Source organism: Danio aesculapii, chromosome 24 (assembly GCF_903798145.1).
Source record: "Danio aesculapii chromosome 24, fDanAes4.1, whole genome shotgun sequence".
Lineage (NCBI taxonomy): Eukaryota > Metazoa > Chordata > Actinopteri > Cypriniformes > Danionidae > Danio > Danio aesculapii.
Window position 1 is genome coordinate 31,782,602 of NC_079458.1, and position 22,099 is coordinate 31,804,700.

At 34.6% G+C, this 22,099-nt stretch overlaps 1 protein-coding gene and 1 long non-coding RNA gene across 4 annotated transcripts in view; one reads left to right on the forward strand and one right to left on the reverse strand.

Annotated features, from left to right (window-relative positions):
* The window catches only part of rttn (rotatin), a 133,911-nt gene that overhangs the window by 81,246 nt on the left and 30,566 nt on the right, over positions 1–22,099 (reverse strand). For all 3 annotated transcript variants that reach the window (XM_056450524.1, XM_056450523.1, XM_056450522.1), the window contains exons 15-24: positions 21,450–21,575; positions 21,052–21,168; positions 20,467–20,606; positions 18,190–18,361; positions 17,984–18,083; positions 14,288–14,376; positions 11,222–11,339; positions 8,475–8,571; positions 3,526–3,591; positions 3,178–3,369 (exon numbers count right to left, since the gene is read on the reverse strand). In XM_056450524.1, coding sequence (XP_056306499.1) covers positions 3,178–3,369; positions 3,526–3,591; positions 8,475–8,571; positions 11,222–11,339; positions 14,288–14,376; positions 17,984–18,083; positions 18,190–18,361; positions 20,467–20,606; positions 21,052–21,168; positions 21,450–21,575 — 1,217 coding nt within the window. The remainder of the gene's footprint in view (positions 1–3,177; positions 3,370–3,525; positions 3,592–8,474; positions 8,572–11,221; positions 11,340–14,287; positions 14,377–17,983; positions 18,084–18,189; positions 18,362–20,466; positions 20,607–21,051; positions 21,169–21,449; positions 21,576–22,099) is intronic.
* Positions 1–22,099, forward strand: part of LOC130218343 (uncharacterized) — a 67,005-nt gene that overhangs the window by 27,889 nt on the left and 17,017 nt on the right. The window lies entirely within an intron of this gene.

The window sequence follows — 22,099 nt, forward strand, 5'->3', positions numbered from 1 at the left end:
GTTAACGTTAATATCTTTTCAGTACCTTTTTAAAGTAACACTCATTGCATTTTAGCAGTAAGAAGATACAATACAGATTATTGAGCTGAAGCTTGACTACAAAATTTAATTGCAAATCAAATCGAAATTGCAATATATGTCAAAAAAATAGATGAATTGCAATTAGATATTTTCCCCAAAATCGCACACAGCCCTAGATGTCATGATTCAAAAAACATTGAGAACAATAAACCTTGTTGATTTCTCCAGCGTTGATTGTTGCTTGTGCCAAAAAACAAAAAGTTTTTAAATTGTAGATTCAAATGTTTTTCAAAAAGGCAATTTTCAAAGGCTAATTCACCTCAAAAGCAAAAGAAATTAAAACCTTTTATCTTTTACTCATCCTAATTTCATGTCAAAGTTGTAAGGCTTTTGTTCATCTTCTAAACAAATGAAGACAAAGTGCATCCAGAAAGTATTTATAGCGCTTCACTTTTTTCACATTTTTTTAATGTTACAGCCTTATTCAAAACTGGATTAAATTCATTTATTTCCCTCTAATTTCTACACACAATACCCAATATGACAATGTGAATTTTTTGTTATTATTAAAATTTATGAAAAATAAAAAAGCTGAAAAATCACATGTAAATAAGTATTCACAGACTTTTATATATTGTTGATGCACCTTAGGCAGCAATTACAGCCTCAAGTCTTTTTGAATATGATGCCACAAGCTTGGCACACCTGTCTTTGGGAATTGTTGCCCATTCCTCTTTGCAATACCTCTGAAGCTCTATCAAGTTGGATAAAAAACAATGGTGTACAGCCATTTTCAAATCTCTCCAGAGATGTTCAATAAGATTTATCTCTGGGCTCTGGCTGGGCCGCTCAAGGACATTCACTGAGTTGTTGTGAAGCCACCCCATTGATATTTTGGCAGTGTGCTTTGGGTCATTGTCCTGCTGGAAGATGAACCGTCGCCCCAGTCTGAGGTCAAGAGCACTCTGAAGCAGGTTTTCATTCAGGACGTCTCTGTACATTGCTGTATTCATCTTTCCCTCTGTCATGGCAAGTCTTCCAGTTCCTGCTGCTGAAAAACAACCCCACAGCATGATGCTGCCACCACCTTGCTTCAGTGTAGAGCTGGTATTAGCCTGGTGATGAGCGGTACCTGGTTTTCTCCAAACGTAACGCCTGGCATTCACTCCTAAGAGTTCAATTTTAGTGTCATCAGACCAGAGAATTTTGTTTCTTATGGTCTGAGAGTCTTTCAGATGCCTTTTGTCAAATTCCATACGGGAAGTGGCGTCCATCTGGCCACTCTACCATCTGGCCTGATTGGTGGATTGCTGAACAAATGGTTGTCCTTCTGTAAGCTTCTCTTTTCTCCACAGAAGAATGCTGGAGCTCAGACAGAGTGACCATCAGGTTAATGATCACCTCCCTGACTAAGGCCCTTCTCCCCTGATCACTCAGTTTAGATGGCCGGCCAGCTCTAGAAAGAGTCCTGGTGGTTCCAAACATCTTCCACTTACGGATGATGGGGGCCACTGTGCTGCAGCACAAATTTTTCTGTAACCTTCCCCAGGTTTGTGCCTTGTGACGATCCTGTCTCGGAGGTCTACAGACAATTCCTTTGTCTTCATGCTTGGTTTGTGCTTTGACATGCACTGTTAACCCTGGGACCTTATAGAGACAGGTGTATGCCTTTTCAAATCATATCCGATCAACTGAACTGACCACAGATGAACTCCAATTAAGCTGCTGAAACATCTCAAGAATGATCAGTGGAAACAGAATGTACCTGAGCTCAATTTAGAGCTGCACGGCAAAGGCTGTGAATACTTATGTACATGTGATTTTTCAGGGTTTTTTTTTTTTGAAAGATGTCAGTCCCTCCAGTGAAAGTCTGTTCAGCCAAAAATCTGACGCATTAAAAAGGTCATGAGGAAATCAGAAAAGGCCTATAAATTAACATTAATGCCAGGCCTTTTAAACCCAAAATCACTTCATAGGATGAACAAATTTGAAGTTTCTGAGTTTAAATGAATTTGAATGAAGCAAGAAAAATTATGCACAAATCATATGGAAAATTTATGAAGTTGACGCAGATGGTCACTTTCAACTGTTGTTTAAAAAGCTACATATAGATAACTCTAGATAAATATCAGCATAGAGGTTTGGAACGACAGTAAATAATGACAGAATTTTCATTTTTTACATTTATTCCTTTAAGGCAGACAGGTTTACTGCCAGCAGGTCTGTTATCATTTTAAACTTGGCAACAAAACAACAGCTGCTGTGTCTTAAAGTGCCATTTGTCCTACAACATAATTGCTTGCTGAAAAAAAAAGTTTTCAAACAGCTCAACGATGACTCCCTCTGAACTCTTAAGATGACCCAGATATACTGCTCAAAACTCCAAGTGCTCAATAAAATGTAAGCACTTGGAAACAAAAGCATTTAGAACTAATTAAACTTTAATGTAATTGAATGTAATATAATTAAATGTAATGTAACTGAATGTAATTGCATGTAATGTAATTGAATGTAACTGAATGTAATGTAACTGAATGTATTTGGGAGTAATTTGGTCTAATTGGGTGTAATTGGATGTTACTGGAAGTAACTGGATGTAACTGGATATAATTGGATGTAACTGAATGTAATTGGATGTACAGTAACTGAATGTAACTGGATGTAACTGAATGTAACTGGCTGTAATTGAATGTAATTGAATGTAACTGAATGTAATGTAATTAATGTAACTGAATGTAATGTAATTAAATGTAACTGGCTGTAATTGGGTGTAATTGGATGTAACAATGTAATTAAATGTAATGTAACAATGTAATTCAATTTAATGTAATCGATTGTGACTGAATGTAATGTAATTGAATGTAATTGGATGTAATTGAATGTAACTGAAAGTAATGTAATTGAATGTAATTGGATGTAACTGGGTGTAACAATGTAATTGAATGTAATGTAACTGAATGTAATGTAATTGAATGTAACTGAATGTAACTGGCTGTAATTGGATGAAACTGGATGTAACTGGATGTAACTGAATGTAACTGAATGTAACTGAATGTAATGTAATGTAACTTAATTGAATTGAATTTCATTTCATTTCCTGAAAGTCCTCTCCAACATGAACTTACATAAACATCTAAACGAGTGAATCCAACTTACTCTGGCACATCACTTCTAAAACCTCTCAGGTGCTCTAGCAATCCATCAATCCCAGAATGCCATGCTGTGTTCCAGGTGATCTGCAGAGCTTCCCAGGCGGGCTTCAGACTCAGGAGATCTGAGTATGGAGGAAGAACTGAACAGTATGGACTCACTGCGTGATGTGAAGGAGCTTGAAACGGCAAATTATACCTGTGAAAAAAAGATCAGATATAACACTTCTGAAATTAATCTGTCAAATATTAGTTAAACCCTTGCTTAAATGACCAATGACACCTCTGAAAGTCAGGTTATGGATAAATTAAACAGCCGTTTCTTTTAATGCACTTGTAAAAGCATTTGATTTACCTCCGTATAATGGCAGAAGGAAGTGAGAAGGAAGAGAGGCCTGTGTCTGAGCCAGCTTCGTCAGTCCTGATGAGAGAACAAGGATGATAAAATGAATGTGAGCCAAAGCATTCTTGCTTATAGCATGTTTACCATTAAAAGTCTGAAAGGAAGACAGTAGTGGTCTGTAACTCTGGTGGACTTGACATTAGCGTATCTGCAATTGAAAATGACTTAAACAAAACATTCTAGAATTGTTATGTTTATACTGTAGTTGACAATTCTCTCTTCCTAAGGCAAACTGACAAGATATATATATTTTAGCCAGTGCTTAATTTGTAAATTGCGAGGTCCTGGGGTAACGGATCTGGCTCGGTTGAGGGGGCTGAGGTGTTCAGATTTCAGATGTGCCAGATCTGGATCCAGCTTGTTCCGGCACAAATTAAGCCGTGATTTTAGCCACCTGTCCATAAGTGCACCATGATAATAGAGGTGTGTGACACTGACAAAAAAATTAGGGCTGCAAGAAATTGGAAAACTTAGACCAGCAATATTTTGTTTTACTGTAATATAAATTTAATTTTACAAGACAATTTGATTAGCTCTATTTGGAAAGATTTCATTCATTTAGCTTAGGGCTGGGCGATATGGCAAAAATGCAATCTCAATTAATATTTCTATAAGTCTCAAATATTTTCCATATTGAACAATAACGATATATATTTCGATATAAGCTGTTAATGCTTTCAGATTTTAAAAAGTACCCCAACAATGACTGAAGCCACAAAAATTAGAGGGTCTAGAGGCATCTCTAATATCAACACACTTCTAGATTCCTATTGTCGCACACTTCTGCGGTGTGATTGGCTCTTAGATCAATATCGAGTAAAAAAAGTCCAGAGCTTATCGTTGTTATGGATGCTACTTATGATTCGATATAATATCGATTATCAGCCCAGCTCTAATTTAGACAGATTAGGATAATAAAGTCTTTTTCTATGCAGCAGGTTTGCATAAATTATAATAAATTACAAGCATATATAAATACAACAAAGCAAAGATAAAAGTTAAATAAACTGTTTTGTGGTTTTCTGGAGAGTCTAACAGCATTTAGGTACAAAAAATTAAACAATCAAACAAAAAATAGCATGGCAATCATTGTATAAATCATTTAAAAACATTAATATTTAATAATATCTTTATCTTTTAATCTTTACTTAATCATATTCTAATCATAGGATGTGACTTTTAAGAATACACACATTACGGTATTGATGCTCAAGCGATATATATTGTGCAGCCCTACAAAAAATGAGTTCTCACTATTTTGAAATTATTGTTGATAATGATAATTAACGATATCTTGCATGTATGTTGTTCTGCTGGTGTCTTGGCTTATTTTGATCCCAACGATGATGAAGATGAAATATAACTACAAAGTCATTGAAACATTCCTTCAAATGATTTGTTCAAAACTGCTGATTCATTTAAATGGCAAGTAGCTTTTTTTATGAATGGATCCTTAACTCAAATGACTCATTTATTAAGTCATTCATTCAAAAAAGCAAAAACTTAAGTGTTGAAGTGATGCTTTGAGATCACAAATGGTAATTCAGGGTTCAAAATTGCGATCATTTTGGTCGCATATGCACCTGAAATTTTATCTATGCAACCTCAAAATATATTTGGGAGCATTTGTGTCAGTGCATAAAATTTTTGCTGTGCGACCAGTTTTTACTGCAAAATGTTCCCCGCATGTCCGCATTTAGGAGAAACAGGGCTGTATTCGAGAGAATGAAAATAACACTGACAGATTTTCTTTTAGAAACCATCTAAAGTTACAAATAATGGCACATCTGATTAGTGATCATGTGATGAATGTTAATCCACCATTTACACTTTCCGAAGAGTGGATAAAAGGCTTGTGACTTCAAGTCCGCTATGAAAATGACTAAAGCATTTACTGTAAAGCCGGTGGGACGGCGTTTGCAGGTAACAGTGTTTGCCTCTGAATCTACAAATTTTAAGTGTGAGAAATTCTATTTAATCCTTTATTTAATCATCAGGATGCTGTTAGTCGTGCAACTGGCAGCTACATGTAAAACTTAACACTGCATACACCATCGCAAAAGAGCTTGCATTCGCTTTTTAAATTAAACTAATATCGCCGTGTTCATTTCAAATGCAGTAAATCTGTTAATATAAAACTTAAATTATAGTAACGGTGCTCATAATTTTTGGTGGGTGCGTCTGAATTTTTGAAGATAGGAGCACCAGTGCTACGAACCGTACTCTCAATAAGGATTCAAATCCCAACAAGTTTGGGGCCTGCCACATTGTAACATAGCAGTGCAGTTTTCACTATCTACTGAATTGACTGACAATACATATCATTGTGGCGCAGTATTAACACGTATTATCAAGTACACAAGACAGGATTTGCAAAGAAACTGGGATTAAAAAATCTGTTCTAACTATCTGTAATCAGCTTATCACAAGGAGTTATCATGTTTTTAAAACAGTGCACGCTTGTAATAAAGGTAGGCTGCTGCTAACCTAGATGACTGCTAGAATCACTAAAGCTGCATAGTGCGAGTACAGCTATAAATGTCAATGCTTCAATCACACAACAGGAGTCTCGGCTTGTGGACGTTAAATTATGTGTATTTTGCACAGTAACATAAAGGATCTCGATAGACCAGCATGAATTTATATTCACATTTGCCTCCAATAGATATGCTGATATGTGTGTGTACACAAACTTTGCAATGGCATTTGTGTGTGGCTCATTCATAGTTGCAGAAAAGCTGAATAAAACTCCACAACAAATACATCAAATAACAATTCAGAAACATCCTGGTTCGTTCTTACTGTGGTATCTGTGAGTGTCTCTCTGCTTCATAAATCCGACCCCTTAGTTTTTCATGATTTTGCGATTTTCACAAATTATTGCTATATACTGCAAAATTATTAAACGCATCATAAATCTCAGAAAGCATTCAATTCCAAATTATATAATCAAATTATATTTATTTCAGTTTGCAATTAATTGTTTACATTACTTATAGACATTGCATACGCAGCACGTGATGCATTCGAGCATCTCTCGAAAAATGACGTCTCACCTGGGCCCTCACAATCCTAACATCTGAATGTAGGTTTGTGTGTGTGTGTGTGTGTGTGTGTGTGTGTATTTTCTTTCAAATTTCTTGTGAAAAATTAAAGAGGTCTGATTGATGTCTGATTCATTGTCTGTGTGTGCCACTGTGTTGTTTTATGGGACATCTGACACATCTGAAAAGCTCACTTGCATTTAAAGGATTAGACGCAACAGGTACAAGCTAATCCCCTCTGACCCCAAAAATTGGCATTTCCAAGAGGGTACATTAAGGCCCAATCCCAAGGCATAGTGCTAAGGGGAAGGGATATATACCCCTTTCAAACTAAGACTTTTTCAGGACCACACTCAAAACCAAAGAGTAAGAAAATTTCCCAAAATACACCAGCCACAACGGCTGCATACTTGCATCCAGAAGTAAGCAGATCCACAAATTATTTTTTGTCATTATTAAATTTTTTTTACAACAAACAAGCATATGTTTTAATATATTCATAACCGTGATCGTGTTTTACCGTCATGCTTTTAAAAAAAACAAAAACGCTAAAATGAAAACTGTTAAATTTTGCTATCGATAATCTATAATAATAACTCATGTATAGCAGTCCCAAAACATACTGTCACTCAATGACACTGGAATACCCTGTCAGAAAAGTCTAGTGGCTGGGAATGAGCTTTTTACAGTGTTTGGTATAATGTTAATGTTATTTTCGTGTGTTTACATAGATGAATATGGCCAGGGTGTAAATGCACAGTACAGTTATGATCTTATTGCCACATTATATCATTATGATAACATAATATATGCTTCCAGTGATTTCCTGAAGATAAATATAAAAAAATAACACAATAACTGGAATAACTACAGCAGTCGCGATCTCATATGAAGAGACCGATGACATATAATGATGTGTGCAGGTGCTGTAGTGCTGTCCCATTTCTTATGGGTAGGACCAGAAAGAACCTGCGGACATTCTTTGCTATTTCTGCGCATAATTTTGTTAAAAATCTGCGGATTTATGCTGAATTATTTTGAGAGTAACTAAAACCTTAAAATGTGAAATGAAAAGTAATATCATTTTAACTTGTATTTAATGTTTACAATGCAAATCTAATTAGATCCACTTATTTGGTAAACAAAGCAAGTATCTCATATAATATCTCTACTAAAAGATAGAAAATAATACTTTACAAACTGTATTGTAAATAAATCAGATAAATATTTTCATATTAGTCAATAATATTACTGAAATTAATAAAAAAAAACTGAATAAATATGAATTTACACACATTTACAAAAGTAAATAAACAATCAATGATGGGCTAAAAATAAAAAAATCTGCGGAATTCTGCGGAATTCTGCGGTTGAATTTTGAAGCCCTTCCCCTTCACACTCTGTTTCAAGGGCCAAGGGGAAGGGGTACAAAAATAGAATTGGGACTGATGGCTATTTTGAGCTAAAACTTCACATACACTTTCTGGAGGCACCAAAAACTTATTTTACATGTGTAAAAATAGAATTATTTAAGCATCATTAGTATATTCTATCCATAGAAAACCTACAATGTGTTTCTTTTTAGATGAATTTGTTGCATAGATGTACATGTATTATATTAGTTACAATGATTTAAGTCATTCATTTTACCATGCTAAAGAAGTAGAGGGGGTAACGGTTGATTTACAACTATTTGAAATCGATGTACGACAATGTATTACCAATGTCAGAGGCAGCTGAAGGCGGCTTTATAGAGTTTTGTTAACTGGCATGGTTTTGTTAACTGGCATGGCTGCAGATATATATTGCACATCAACCAACAAAATATGAGATCATAAAGCAAAAACAAAAACATACCAAACATCCATCCGTGCTATTTCATCAAACAGCAAAATGCACATCAACGCGGCCGCCTCGCTCACATCAGCCTGGTTCTCCTTTATGATCAGAGAAGCTAAAAACAGGCAACGAAATAAGTTAGACGACCTGCAGAACAATCAATTGTGGTATAAAAGTTTACTAGCATGAATTGTAAAAGGTTTATAAACATTAAAATTGCTTAGCTGGGACTGGAGGTGGAATAAAACATGAAAACAAAACTGTAACAGGGAAAACAACACAACTCATACATAATAGATGTGAGAGTAAAACAAAACCAAAAGGGCTTGAGCAAGAAAAACAAATGTTACACCATCATACTCTAGACAATCACAAACATTCACAAACAGTTTACTGGAGAGCTTCTCTCTGGAAATTCTTGGACAACTGTCTGGACATGTATAAAATTTGCATTTGCCATTTGTGCAGGTGAACTGAATGTAGAAATAAATGAAATGTGACTGCAAGCAGCTATTAAATGGCCAAAGCAAACGCCATAGACATTGTGTGCTGTGTAGACGCATAAATCTTTGCTGTCATGGCTTCAATGATTGCTTATAACTATGGAACAGTATATGTGGTGCTGATTTCAAACTTTGCACATGACCTAAGGGCAAGGATTTGTTTCAAAATTTGACCAATTTAATTAACTTGTTTGTATGCACTGAAAAAATCCAATTACTCATGTTTGCAAAGTTTGGTCTGCAGACGGTCTAAATTAATTTAGTTAATGATTGAAGACCTTGAATATAAAGCTATGAAGCCTTCACAAATATATGAAAAAAAAACAAAACATGACTTTGATACATTTTCTAAAATTATAATAATTTTTAGGCAATATAAGGGCATTTTGACTAGTATCTGTTGCCACTAAACTTATGCTTATTCCAACTTCTTTTTTCAGACATATATTTTAAAACTGATTTATATTGTATTGAATTATTTTGCTTTGCTTATGAATATAATTGTATTTTATTTACACGATCAAAATAAAAGTTTAAAGTCTAAAGACATGATGACATTGACATTTAGTTATTATTGGTTTCATGTGTATAATTCTTTTTTTCTTACTTATTGACTGAAAATGACTAGAGATAAATTCCAAGAAGTTCTTTTAAAGATTTTAGACACATTTAAAATAAAAGGGTTATTAGAAAAAAAAAAGTTGTTAAAAAATATTTTAATAAACCATTGCGAAAAACACACACTACTGCTCAATAGTTTGTGCTCAAATGCTTTTTAAAACTTCTATTAACCAAGCATGCATTAAATTCACAATCACATTTGCCACCTTGGAATTATAAGGTTCTTTTTTTTCCTTCTTCTTAAAATTAAGCTGTTTAAATTCTCTTACTATGTGGCGCCTTATTTATATTGAACAATTTTCTGTTTGCATTTTGAAAATTTTAGACTTTTATATAAAGAACTTAATCCCCACATAATTTTTGCAATGCAGAATGCAAATAAAATGTTCAGAATTACAATTACTGCTCAGAATACAATTTTACAACTTCAAAGTGGTGCATCAATGATGTTACTAAATATTTTTATTTTAAACACATATCTTTGAACTTTCTACTCTGAAAATCCAGAGTAATCCATTTTATCAGATTTTCCTGCAGCTTTATCTCCTTAAACATTTGTCCGTCTCACTAAGAATATTCTAAAAAACAATTGTTAATTCACTGACTTACAATAAAACTACCAAAGAAGTGAGAGCAAATCTTACATGGCCATCAACCTCTCAGTGTGTTATCCCTCTTTTGTAAATTTCATACAAATGCTAGAGTGGATTTTATTTTATTTTTTGCCACAGGAACAAACAAACAAACAAAAAAAAAAAAACTACAATAAATAAATAATAAAAATAAATATTAATAAATAAAAATTTTAAAATAAAATGTAAATAAAATAAAATAAATATATAAAATAAATTACATTAAAATACAAATTAATTAAAGGAAAAAATAAATAAATAAATAAATAAATAAATAAATAAATAAATAAATAAATAAATAAATAAATAAATAAATAGGCAACGCAGTGGCGCATTAGTTAGTGCTGTCGCCTCACAGCAAGAAGGTGGCTGGTTTGAGTCAGTTGGAGTTTGCATGGTCTCCTTGCGTTCGCATAGGTTTCCTCCAGATGCTCCGGTTTCCCCCACAGTCCAAAGACATGCGGTACAGGTTTGAATGAGTGTGTGTGGATGTTTCCCAGAGATGGGTTGTGGCTGAAAGGGCATCTTTTGCGTAAAAATGTGCTGGATAAGTTAGCGGTTCATTCCGCTGTGGTGACCACGGATTAATAAAAGGAACTAAGCTGAAAAGAAAATGAAATAAATAAATAAATAAATAAATAAATAAATAAATAAATATTTTTTATATAGTTATTTAGCTTTATCATCATGTGCAAACAATGCAAATAAAATTTTAAAAGGTAAATAATTTAATAAAATAGAAGAGTGAAATCTCTCTTTTAAAAAGCTTACCAACGCCTGACAGTAGTGTATGTGCAATCATAATAATCTCTGAACTGTTGAAGGTACAGAGTTTGATAGAATAACTTCAACACTGGCCCAATGAACAATGAGGCCCTTAACAATCATTGCGCTAAACATGAAAAATATTAAGAAACCTAAGAGCTACAAAAGCAGCATACAAAATAGTGGTACTAGGACTAATGAACTCCCTATGCAAAGTTGAATAGGGATGTTTTGCAGGCCATACCTCTGAGCAGCGTGATGAGAAAAGACGGCTGCTGAGCCAGACTGTGACGCAGAGAGGGGTCTGCAAACACCAGCTTCCTCAGCATGCATACACTGGACTCCAACAAGCAATCCATGCTCTATAGTACACAATGAATTAAAAGAAAAATCTGAATACAAAACCTCCTGGTGTCAACAGATCCTTCACAAAGCATGAGTTGAGAAGGTCTAGGTTTCTAAAAAAAGCACTGAATAAAATACAGTGATATACAGTTGAAGTCAGAATTATTAACCCCCCTGAATTTTTTTTCTTCCCCAATTTCTGTTTAACGGAGAGAAGATTTTGTCAACACATTTCTAAACATATTAGTTTTATTAACTCATTTCTAATAACTGATTTATTTTATCTTTGCCATGATGACAGTAAATAATATTTGACTAGATATTTTTCTAGACACTTCTATACAGCTTAAAGTGACATTTAAAGGCTTAACTAGGATAATTAGGTTAACTAGGCAGGTTAGGGTAATTAGGCAAGTTATTGTATAACGATGGTTTGTTCTGTAGACTATTGAAAAAAATATATAGCTTAAAGGGGCTAATAATTTTGACCTTAAAATGTTTTTTTTTTAATTTAAAACTTTTATCCTAGCCAAAATAAAACAAATTTTACTTTCTCCAGAAGAAAAAATATTGTCAGACATACTGTGAAAATGTCCTTGCTCTGTTAAACATATTTTGGGAAATATTTAAAAAAGAAAAAAAAATAATCAAAGGGGGGCTAATAATTCTGACTTCAACTATATATATTTAAAGAAGTTACAAATATGGTTGTCATTGAAGAGATGATGATGTTGAACAAAGTCGTTATTTTAATTTAATAATCGGTTTGACAATCAATTGAAGCATTGAAGGCGATTGGTTTTATTTGGTACCATTCTGAACTGTGAATGAGTTGGCAGCGTTGCCGTCTATGGAGGACGAGAGAACTCTCAGATTACATTTACAATATCCTAATTTGTGTTCCAAAGATGAATGATGGTTTCAGTGGTTTGGAACAACATGGGGTTGAGTAAATAATAACATAATTTCCATTTTTTGGGTGAACTACACCTTTAAATCCATTTTCATTCATTCATTTTCTTTTCGGCTTAGTCCCTTTATTAATCTGGGGTTGCCACAGCGGAATGAACCGCCAACTTATCCAGCATCCAGTTTTACACAGCGGATGCCCTTCCAGCCGCAACCCATCACTGGGAAACCCATACACACTCATTCACACACATACATACACTATGGACAATTTAGACTACCCAATTCTAAATCCATTTTCCAAAATCATGATTTTCAGCCAATTCAGCTCACAATTTGGTTCGTATTTGTTGTTGTTGCTGTTGTTGATGATGACAACAGCTAGTTAGAATTAGTCTTCGTTTACATTGTAGGTTTGATGCCCACTTCTAATATATATCCTCAAACTTCTTTAAAACAGTTCTCTTTGCCATATGAGAAATGGTCGTGCCTAACTGAGCCAGGTTTCTCCCAAGGTTTTTTTTTTCCCCTTCACTTTCGCCCATTGGTGAAGTTTTTTTCCTCGCCGCTATCGCCACTGGCTTGCATAGTTCGAGACTTGTAGAGCTGCGCATCGATGGATTACTCTTCAGTGTTTGGACTCAGCAGTGAATATAAAAACACATTAAACTGATCTGAACTAATCTAAACTGAACTGAACTTAAACTCTGAAAACTGAACTACACCGTTTCAATTCACTATATTCTACTATGTGAAGCTGCTTTGACACAATCTGCATTGTGAAAGCGCTATACAAATAAAGATGAAATGAATTGAATTGTTTTACACATCATTTTAATTGTCGTAATTCACGTTTACACTTGCCATACTATCTGAATGAATGCACATGCTTAAACTGGCATCAACACACTAGTCAACATGGGAAAAAAAGTTACATATTCTTGATGCTAGCTCAGCTATAGTTAAAGTTCCCCAAACATGAATTCGAGGAGGAGTTGGTGAATGGTCATCAGAGCGGTTTGTGAATACGTTCAGTTAATGTGTCCTTGACTATTCGGAGGAATTGTTAGGGATTATTACTATTACGTACACATTTTCTTCCTCATGAGAATAATATGACATAATTAAACTGTAGAGTTGTACTAAAATGTAATAAAATTATTTTATTGACGTACAGAAAGCCTCGATCTACCTGTTTGTATGGTCGTCTGATTGGCACATCTGATCTGTATCTGATTTAGTTCCACAAATAAATGAGTTTCAAAAAACCGAATGCATGCTTATTTTCCAGTTTCACAGTCACAGAACACATATAAGCAAAGACTTGAGTTGCATTTAACTGGTAGTTTAAATGGGGACTTGTCTCATGAGTAAAACCCTGTAAAAATCAATAGATTCACATAAAACAAAAACTATGAGTTGAAAAGGTCTCGGCCTTTGAGAAGCACTGAATAATTACTGCGAGATAATTAAAGAAGTTCTGGTATCCACCAAGAGAACTTTGACACTGTTAACCCTGGGGAAAACCACACATCTGCAATAAGCTACTGTGCTGCTAAACTGTTTAAAGAGGTGTTGTGCCACTGCTTCAGAAACAGTCATAACAACTCATCACGATTGAGTCTAGAAGTGTTTACACAGTCAACACAATCACCACTGCAGTCATAACATTCACAGCAAAACACACAAAAAATTTAGATAGCCTGAAAGCCAAGGCAAGTAGTCAAAACAAACAGCCAAAGCAATGTCATAAATGACGGTAACAGCGCTAACTAGGCATGGCAAATGAAGGCGACGTATCGGATTCTGCTCATGGCGTAATTGCCAGACATTTCGGTGCATAATTCTCTCTAATTAGCCACATTAGCGGGCCGGAATACTCAACAAAGCTGGCAGCTTTCAGCCTAGGGATGCACAGATCACGCAATAGATGCAAATTAAGACTGACTTACACTTGACTGACACCATTAACTCAAGCTTCGCACTCAGGCACCGGTTTCCTAAATTCATTCATTATATAAAAGGATCATGAGACAAAAGAGAATGTGAGGTTTACCGCCACATTGCTGTTGACACACCCTGTGATGAAAGACGTGAGCTTGTCTGATAAACCCAAGGCCTTCAGCACCGCGTGCATTGATGAATCTATAAAGAACATAATGAAAAATAAATCAAGACAGGCTTTGTTTCTAGTACATGTTGAAATATGTTACCTGCTTGGTCAATTTATGTAGGAAAGATCAAACGTTTTCTTCACAACACTTAAAACGTGGTTGTTTCGATGGAAATGGTAATCATTGAGCGTAGACAATTTGTGTAGTTTGATTGAAATGGATGCAATCCACTCACTGACCTTCAGCAAAGAGCTTAGAATCACCAAGAGGCGACACTTAATAGAACGTTCCTTTGCAACAGCAGCGCCCAGCAACAGCCCCGGATTCCGCCATTTTGGAGTGAAAGCGATCGGCCGTTCATTGGATTTTATGGCTGTCGCGATGGCAAGCAGCTGCTTTGTTTTTTATTTATTTATTTAAAAAGAGCATTAAAACTGAGATACAACCTGAAAGACGACAATACAACACTTACTATCACAATCATCAGCACTTTTAATAGTTTATTTTACAGACTTATAATATGCTGTTGCTCATTTGAAATTTTCATTCCAAAATGGCCGCTGCGGCATCTAGTGGCTGTTTCCCAAATTACACTAGAGTGTCGCCTCTTGGTGATTCTATGCACTTTGCCTTCAGTCAATATGACATCAAATAAAGAACAGAGTGGGAAAATACTAAAAGCTAGAGATGCTCCGATCGATCGGCCAGAGATTGGTATCGGCTGATAATCATATTTTATGACTCGATGGGTACTTTCTAATCTGGCTGATCACATGAACCAAAGTGTTTGTTTACAGGTTTACAAGCAGAGGAAAGCGCATTTCAACTTCTTATGGATCAAATATGCACTCTGAACTATAGGCACAATAGCTTCGTTTCCATCCACCTGGAATGGAAATTTTCGATATGTACATAAAAAGGGTTGATGGAAACGCCAAGATGCGCATGCATTTTGAAAATGCTCATAAAAAACATGCGCATAACTGAGCAGGATAAACTTTTTATTCGATAAAGAAAGATGCGAATAAGCTACAACGGAAACACGTTTACCGAACAAATTCCAGTATGCACATTAAAAAAAGTCATCTGATTTTGTTATAAGATATCATGTAATGATAAAAGTGTGTGTGAATGGACAAACCAGCAGGCTGAGCACATTGTAAAACATCTGAAATGTTGTTTTGGTCATTACAAAACACCTTAACTGTTTCAGTATTAGTGTCATTATATTATTAATTACCTCCAGAATTGCTCCGCGTCTCACGCCTTCAAACACCACCACGCCTTCACTGCATGTCAGGATTGCCTTCTGAGGCTCAAGTCATTTATTAAATGAAGAAAAGATTCACGCAGCTTCTCCTACGTAGCAAATTCAGTTTTTACTGTTGATATTTGGCGCCAGTTAATCAGGAAGTGACGATTTTGTTCGCTTTGATTCGTTGGATGGAAACGTTGCTTTATTCGCACAGCTTTTATTGCGCATAATAATTCACATTTTTGGATGGAAACATGACTAATGAATTATTCTTCCATCATTTGCAATGTTTCCAAATTGCATTGTTAATCATTTTTCTTACCTAACTGTTTATCTGTTTTATCTATTATTTTCTGTTAAGCTTCTTCTGACCATGACCTGTCCACACTAAACAATTATAAGAGACATGTTTAAGGGATTATATGCAACATCCTTCATTTTTTCTTTTAGAAAAGAAGAGATCTCCACTTAAGTATCATACTTTATATGATTTTAAAGTTATATAAAGCTTGAAGCATTAGAATTGGTCCTTGGCTGATCATCATGAGGAGGAAAATTCCTGAACATCATGAAAAATCTTGATCGGAGCATCCCTACTAAAAGCTGTATAGTACATCTACACATCACATCACAGCCTCATGTTTTCATTTCTGTCAAATGAAAAATAGTGTATTTCTATACTAAAGAATGCTCATTTGGTTGACAGGGTTTTGACAGGACAAGTCAAATTTAAGACTTTTTAAGATCATCAAGAATGAAATTTCAGACTTATATAGGGCTAAATGCTAAGGATTTTCTTAATGGCCAGTAGAAAAAAAAATGACTTGCCCCATTAAGAAACAAACTCTAATTAGTAATTTGTTTTAGCATACATTTTAAATAAAACAGTTGAAGTCAGAATTATTAGCCCCCCTGTTTATTTTTTTCCCCAATTTCTGTTTAACAGAAAAATGATTTTTTCAACACATTTCTAAACATAATAGTTTTAATAACTCATTTCTAATAACTGATTTATTTTATCTTTGCCATGATGACAGTCAATAATATTTTGCTAGATATATTTTCAAGACAATTCTATCCAGCTTAAAGTGACATTTAAAGGCTTAACTAGGTTAATTAGGTTAACTAGGCTGGTTAGGGTGGTTATTGTTGAACAATGGTTTGTCCTGTAGACTATCTAAAAAATATAGCTTAAAGGGGCTAATAATTTTGACCTTAAAATGGTTTTTAAAAACTTCAAAACTGCTTTTATTCTAGCCAAAATAAAACAAATTAGACTTTCTCCAGAAGAAAAAATATTATCAGACATACTGTGAAAATTTGCTCCGTTAAACATCAATTGGGAAATATTAAAAAAAAAAAGAAAACAAAATTCAAAGGGAGGCTAATAATTCTGACTTCAACTGTATGTCAAATCAAGCAGACCCTAGTTGTACACATGCAAAAAAAAAAAAAAAAAATCTTTAAAACTTTAATAAACTAAATGTATGCACAACAGACTGTTACAATATTAGTTATAAATAGAGTTTTGTTGACATTTTACTGAGATGTAATGTTGGTGATTGGATGTATGTTGGATCGATTGAGTAGCTTTACATAAATAAAGGAAAATTAATACTTGATTAAAATTATTTAATACCTGCAAGACAATATTTCAGTGAATTAAGACTTTTTAAGGCCTAAAATTTTGTTTTTGAAATTTAAGACATTTTAAGACCCCATAGACAGCGTGGGTTGAATGAATAAATGCACCATTTTGTTCTGTTCTTTTATCATTAATTTACCATTTACGTGCTATAATCGTTTTTTTTAAAGTGTCCTTATTATGCTATTTAAAGGTGCAGTACGTATGATTGAACTAGCTATTGAGGTCCAAACTCAAAATGCTGAATAGTTTTTTTTTTCTCCTCCACCAATATGACACACACTCAGACTGCCAGATTGATAACACCAACAGATCGTGACCATGCCTGAAGATTGCGCCTTATAGTGTAAGCTGCTCAGCTGATGTTTTACATTTGTAATATAATAATAACAATTCCTTACACTTATAAAAGGTATACTACTTAATAGTCTCTAGTAGTCTTGAACACCTTGATTATTTGGATCAGCTGTGCTTGATTAGGGTTGGAGCAAAACTGTGAAGAGCTGCGGCCCTCCAGTCTAGTCGGTTGTTATTGGTCCACCACATGTGTCCACTACTATGTCTTTTTTTTTAAATGTACATTTCTGTTCCATATTTCTGTTATTTATTCATATTTTATTTATTATAAATTTTGTTTTTGTTGTGTTTCTTATGTATTTAATTACAAATTATGAAAAAATAGTATATTAATAATTTTAGTTGATTATCATTTTAGCTATGTACTTATGAATTGCTCACCTTGCAAAACAATAGCCAGCTGTTCAGCTGCAGATTTCCGTAAAACAAGATCTACTGTTTCCGACGCGAGAATATTGTACAACTTATTTACAGACTCCACCTGTGTAAACAACAGAATATTTATCAGAATTTGCATCAAAACAATGGTTCAAAGTAATACTTGAACGCATTTTATCATAGGCAGCTGAGTGAGAGAAGTGTTTTACCTTCACATATGACTTGTCTGAACTGCACAACTTGATGTCCACACTTTTATTAAGATTGTAGAGATTTGGTAAACATGATAAAGTGGAGCTGTCCAGGGTTGGTCTGGAGTTGCTGGCACCCTCGGCGCTGGTCAGATGTGGAAGCAGATGTTGGACTGCCATTTTCTTCACGCTAAAAGTTGCAATCAGAGCAGCAGCATTACAATCTTACAGAAGTCATTGTTAAGCTCAAAGTCAAAACTGATCTTTTCCATTCATCAAAAGTGAATGCTTCACATATGACCAGCATTATTTTTAATCTCTTCTTTATTTAAGCTTGGTGAAAAATATGAATTTAGTTGAATGTTCATGTAGTGCTTTGATATTAGTTTTGATTTTAAAGTACCAACAATGAGTCCTAAATTCATCATAAATGTAATGCAAATGTAATTTTGTTGTTTAAAAGGACATATTTTGTTGTTGATGAAAGTAAGAAAGACTTTTTGTTTTTCGACGAAAACACATTTTGTCAGCTTCGAGAACAGTGACATTACTACATCGATAAGAAGAAGTGTCATGTGGCATGTCAGATTTGACACAATTCATAAAAACCGCAGGGCAGTGTTGACAAAACATTTTTGGAGTGCAGATGAGACTTGATTCCTGTGCATTTTTGACTTTTGTGAGATTTTTTATTTATTTATTTTTTTTTATGAGAAGTAAACACATCCAAGCAAAGCAACAAGAAGAGACTTGATTTCTTCTGAAAACGAGTAGAAATGAGGTATAAATTCTCACTGCTTGAAGCTTGTGTTAAAAGGCAATGACTACACATAAATAAACAAACAATACATTGGTTGACCAAACTATTCGTGATTTAAAGCACATCATTAACATGATTTAGATGACTGCATTCATATCCAAAATAACCCGTACATGAGTTCACATGAACCATTTCCCATATTACCAATTTTAGACACATAGAAATGAGAGGCAGATGTAGAAATCAAAAGATGAAGACGCTCCAAGGTGAAGTGCCAAGTTGTGGAAAAAAAAAAAAAAAAAAAAAAAATCACAGGTTTTTCCCCAATCGCCTTCCTTCTGAACTTTAATTACAATGAAGTTTAGACCATGTCATTAACTTACTCTTTTGCTCACTTAAAGTCAGAATGAAATCCAAATTTCCTCCTATTTTTACATGTATATAATAATATGTATATTATTGTTATTGCTATTATTATTATTATTATTAATTATCCCATAATCACAGCCTGTAAACAGCAATGGAACACACAGAAGATTTCTTCCAAGAAGATGACTTTGTTTGAGCTTGGTCAACCATGGTTCACTGGTGCACATTGTCATGTCTCAGCTGTGTTTTTAAAAATGGCGCATGTGTTCTGATAAGGAGGGCAAAAAACGGACAGAAAAAAGCCCATTTCTTCTAAACAAAGATATTCTTTGTGTTTTAATATTCATAACATTAAAAATGGATATCACAGAACAATAAATCAGATCATTACCCCTTTAAATGCAATTTGCTAAACTGTGGGCTAAATTTTTAAACCAGTAATGTACAATATTAACCAGGAAAATTCATATTTTGATGATCTTAGATCAGTTCAGAGTAAGTGAACACCTTCATTCTTTCATCTATACTACTAGTTGGAACAGCTCCAAATTAACATGAACGAGTATGTAATCACTAAAATGATATTTGAACAATGGGAAGATGTCAGTAAACAAGCTTGTAAAGAATGTCACATAACATTACATTTACCACAGTGTCCAAATTTCATTAGTTAACTAAATTACATAAAAAATACTGCTAAAAAAATTAAAGGGGAACACTTACATTGTGTTGTTTAAGTGTTAACTTTATTTTTTGAGCAGCATATTTGCTCTGCATTACCCTATATATTAATTATATATGGTATTAAATATTTATATTAAATATACTAAATATTGTAGCTGTGTCCTTTGATTCCATTAATAAATATCTTATTATTTAAAAAAAAAAACACTGTTAGGATTTGAAGACTTTGATTTAGGATTGATACTACAAATGCACCTTCAATTATTTTACAGTTGAGAAATTTATATAGATTATTGTAATATAGATTATTATTTAGATAACTATATAGACTACTATTTGAGCTGGAAAATACCAGTGTTTATATTCTTCAAACTACCTTATTTTATGCTCAACAAAAAAAAAAAAAATCAAATGAGTGAGCAGAATTTGAATCTTTTGGTAATTAAAGCCAGAATCCATATGGACATGTACATTAAACTTACGTGTGCTGTTTGGTGAACAGAAGCCGGAGGGCTGCCCGTAGCATAGCAGTCGGGGAACGCATCTCATCTCCTTTCTCAGCAGATGCTTCACTTAGCAGCAGGATACAGTTTCCCAGGGCGTCTTCAGTGCCTGCGTAACTCTAATATACATAAATGCAGCAATCCTTTAAACAATAGACTTCCAACATAAACCCAGCTTGGAAAAACAATAAATAAACACACAATTCCAAGAGACCGTACCATCACCGCTTTATTGACAGCACAAACCAATTACAGAGAGGCTTCAGCTAAAAATGAATCAAATGTGATGGCCTTGACAAGATTTATGAATATTCAATGTCGCCCCAACCCCACCCCCCCAAAAAATGAAGCGCAGATTCGCTAGTTGAAAAGTACAAAATAACCTTGTTTAAAATAGAATGCGGCGTAACGTGAATATTACCACCCTACCTCGGGCGTCTCGCAAACACGTTAATATTACATTGGAAATTATTTTTTTCAGCCCAGTTTGACGGTTATATTGCAGCTGTGCGTTTGTGGTATGTGCGTGAAGTGAGAAGAGGAGAAAGGAAAGAGTGTTTGCACCTGTAATATAGGAATGACCGGGTAAAGTGCCTCATTAAATCTCCTCCAACTTGCAGCTGTCATCATCAATCGTCCCTTCAGCAGATAAAGCAGAATATCCTTGGCAGCGACGCTCACCTTTGGATCACACATAAAGTTAGTTGATGGCACTATCATACTGCACTTACAACAAGCTACACCTCATCCAAATCCACCACAAATATACGTCGCCAAACAATGCCGCATCAACCGAGGGCATGTCCCAATGTCAATCATTAGTTTAGCGTGACCTCAGCAACCCAATAAACATGGAGCGTGCTTGCATTATTTATTAGCGGGCTGTGTGTTGCCATATCAGAATATTTCTTCTTTGTGCATTACTTGGGGTCTAGCTGGAAACAGCAAGATGAATAATTCACCTCTGTTGCTTGGTCTTGAAGGCCAAACACACTGATCTCATACAGGACACGGGAGTGAAGCAAGAAATGCACTCCGGCGCAGATGGATGAGGCAGGTTTGGCCACGTTCTGAACTCCCAAACACTCCTGTGGGGGTGAGAGAAGGAAGTTATGCTGGGGATATTACTGTCTGCGGAGTTCATGGGTCGCCAACAATCTGTGTGGGGTGTAATAGAATCACAGGGAAATGTTGTGGCAATTTATTTTATAGTGTATATGGCTATTATAAAGGATAACAGGATTTTGTGCGATAAAAGACATAACGCTTGAACAAGATGCTATAGTGTTTGCTGGTAATAGAAGGTCATCGAGTGGTCAAGCATGCCAACTAGTCCAAAAAGTAGTTAAACACTTCGTAAACAAGATTTTTGTTTTGATAATGTGTTTTAAAATAAATATGATTGTAACAAAATGTGGGTTGCTACTTTGAAAAAAAAATTATGGTTAAAAAAACAATCATAACAAACAAACAATAAAAGCTATACAACTCAGTTATGATCCTAGAATCTGGATATTGGGGCACTGTACTACTAGATACATTTCATTTGAAAAATACTTTAGACTTCTGGCTGGAACGGCTGAAAAAAAAATGCATTTTAGTTAACTGGAAA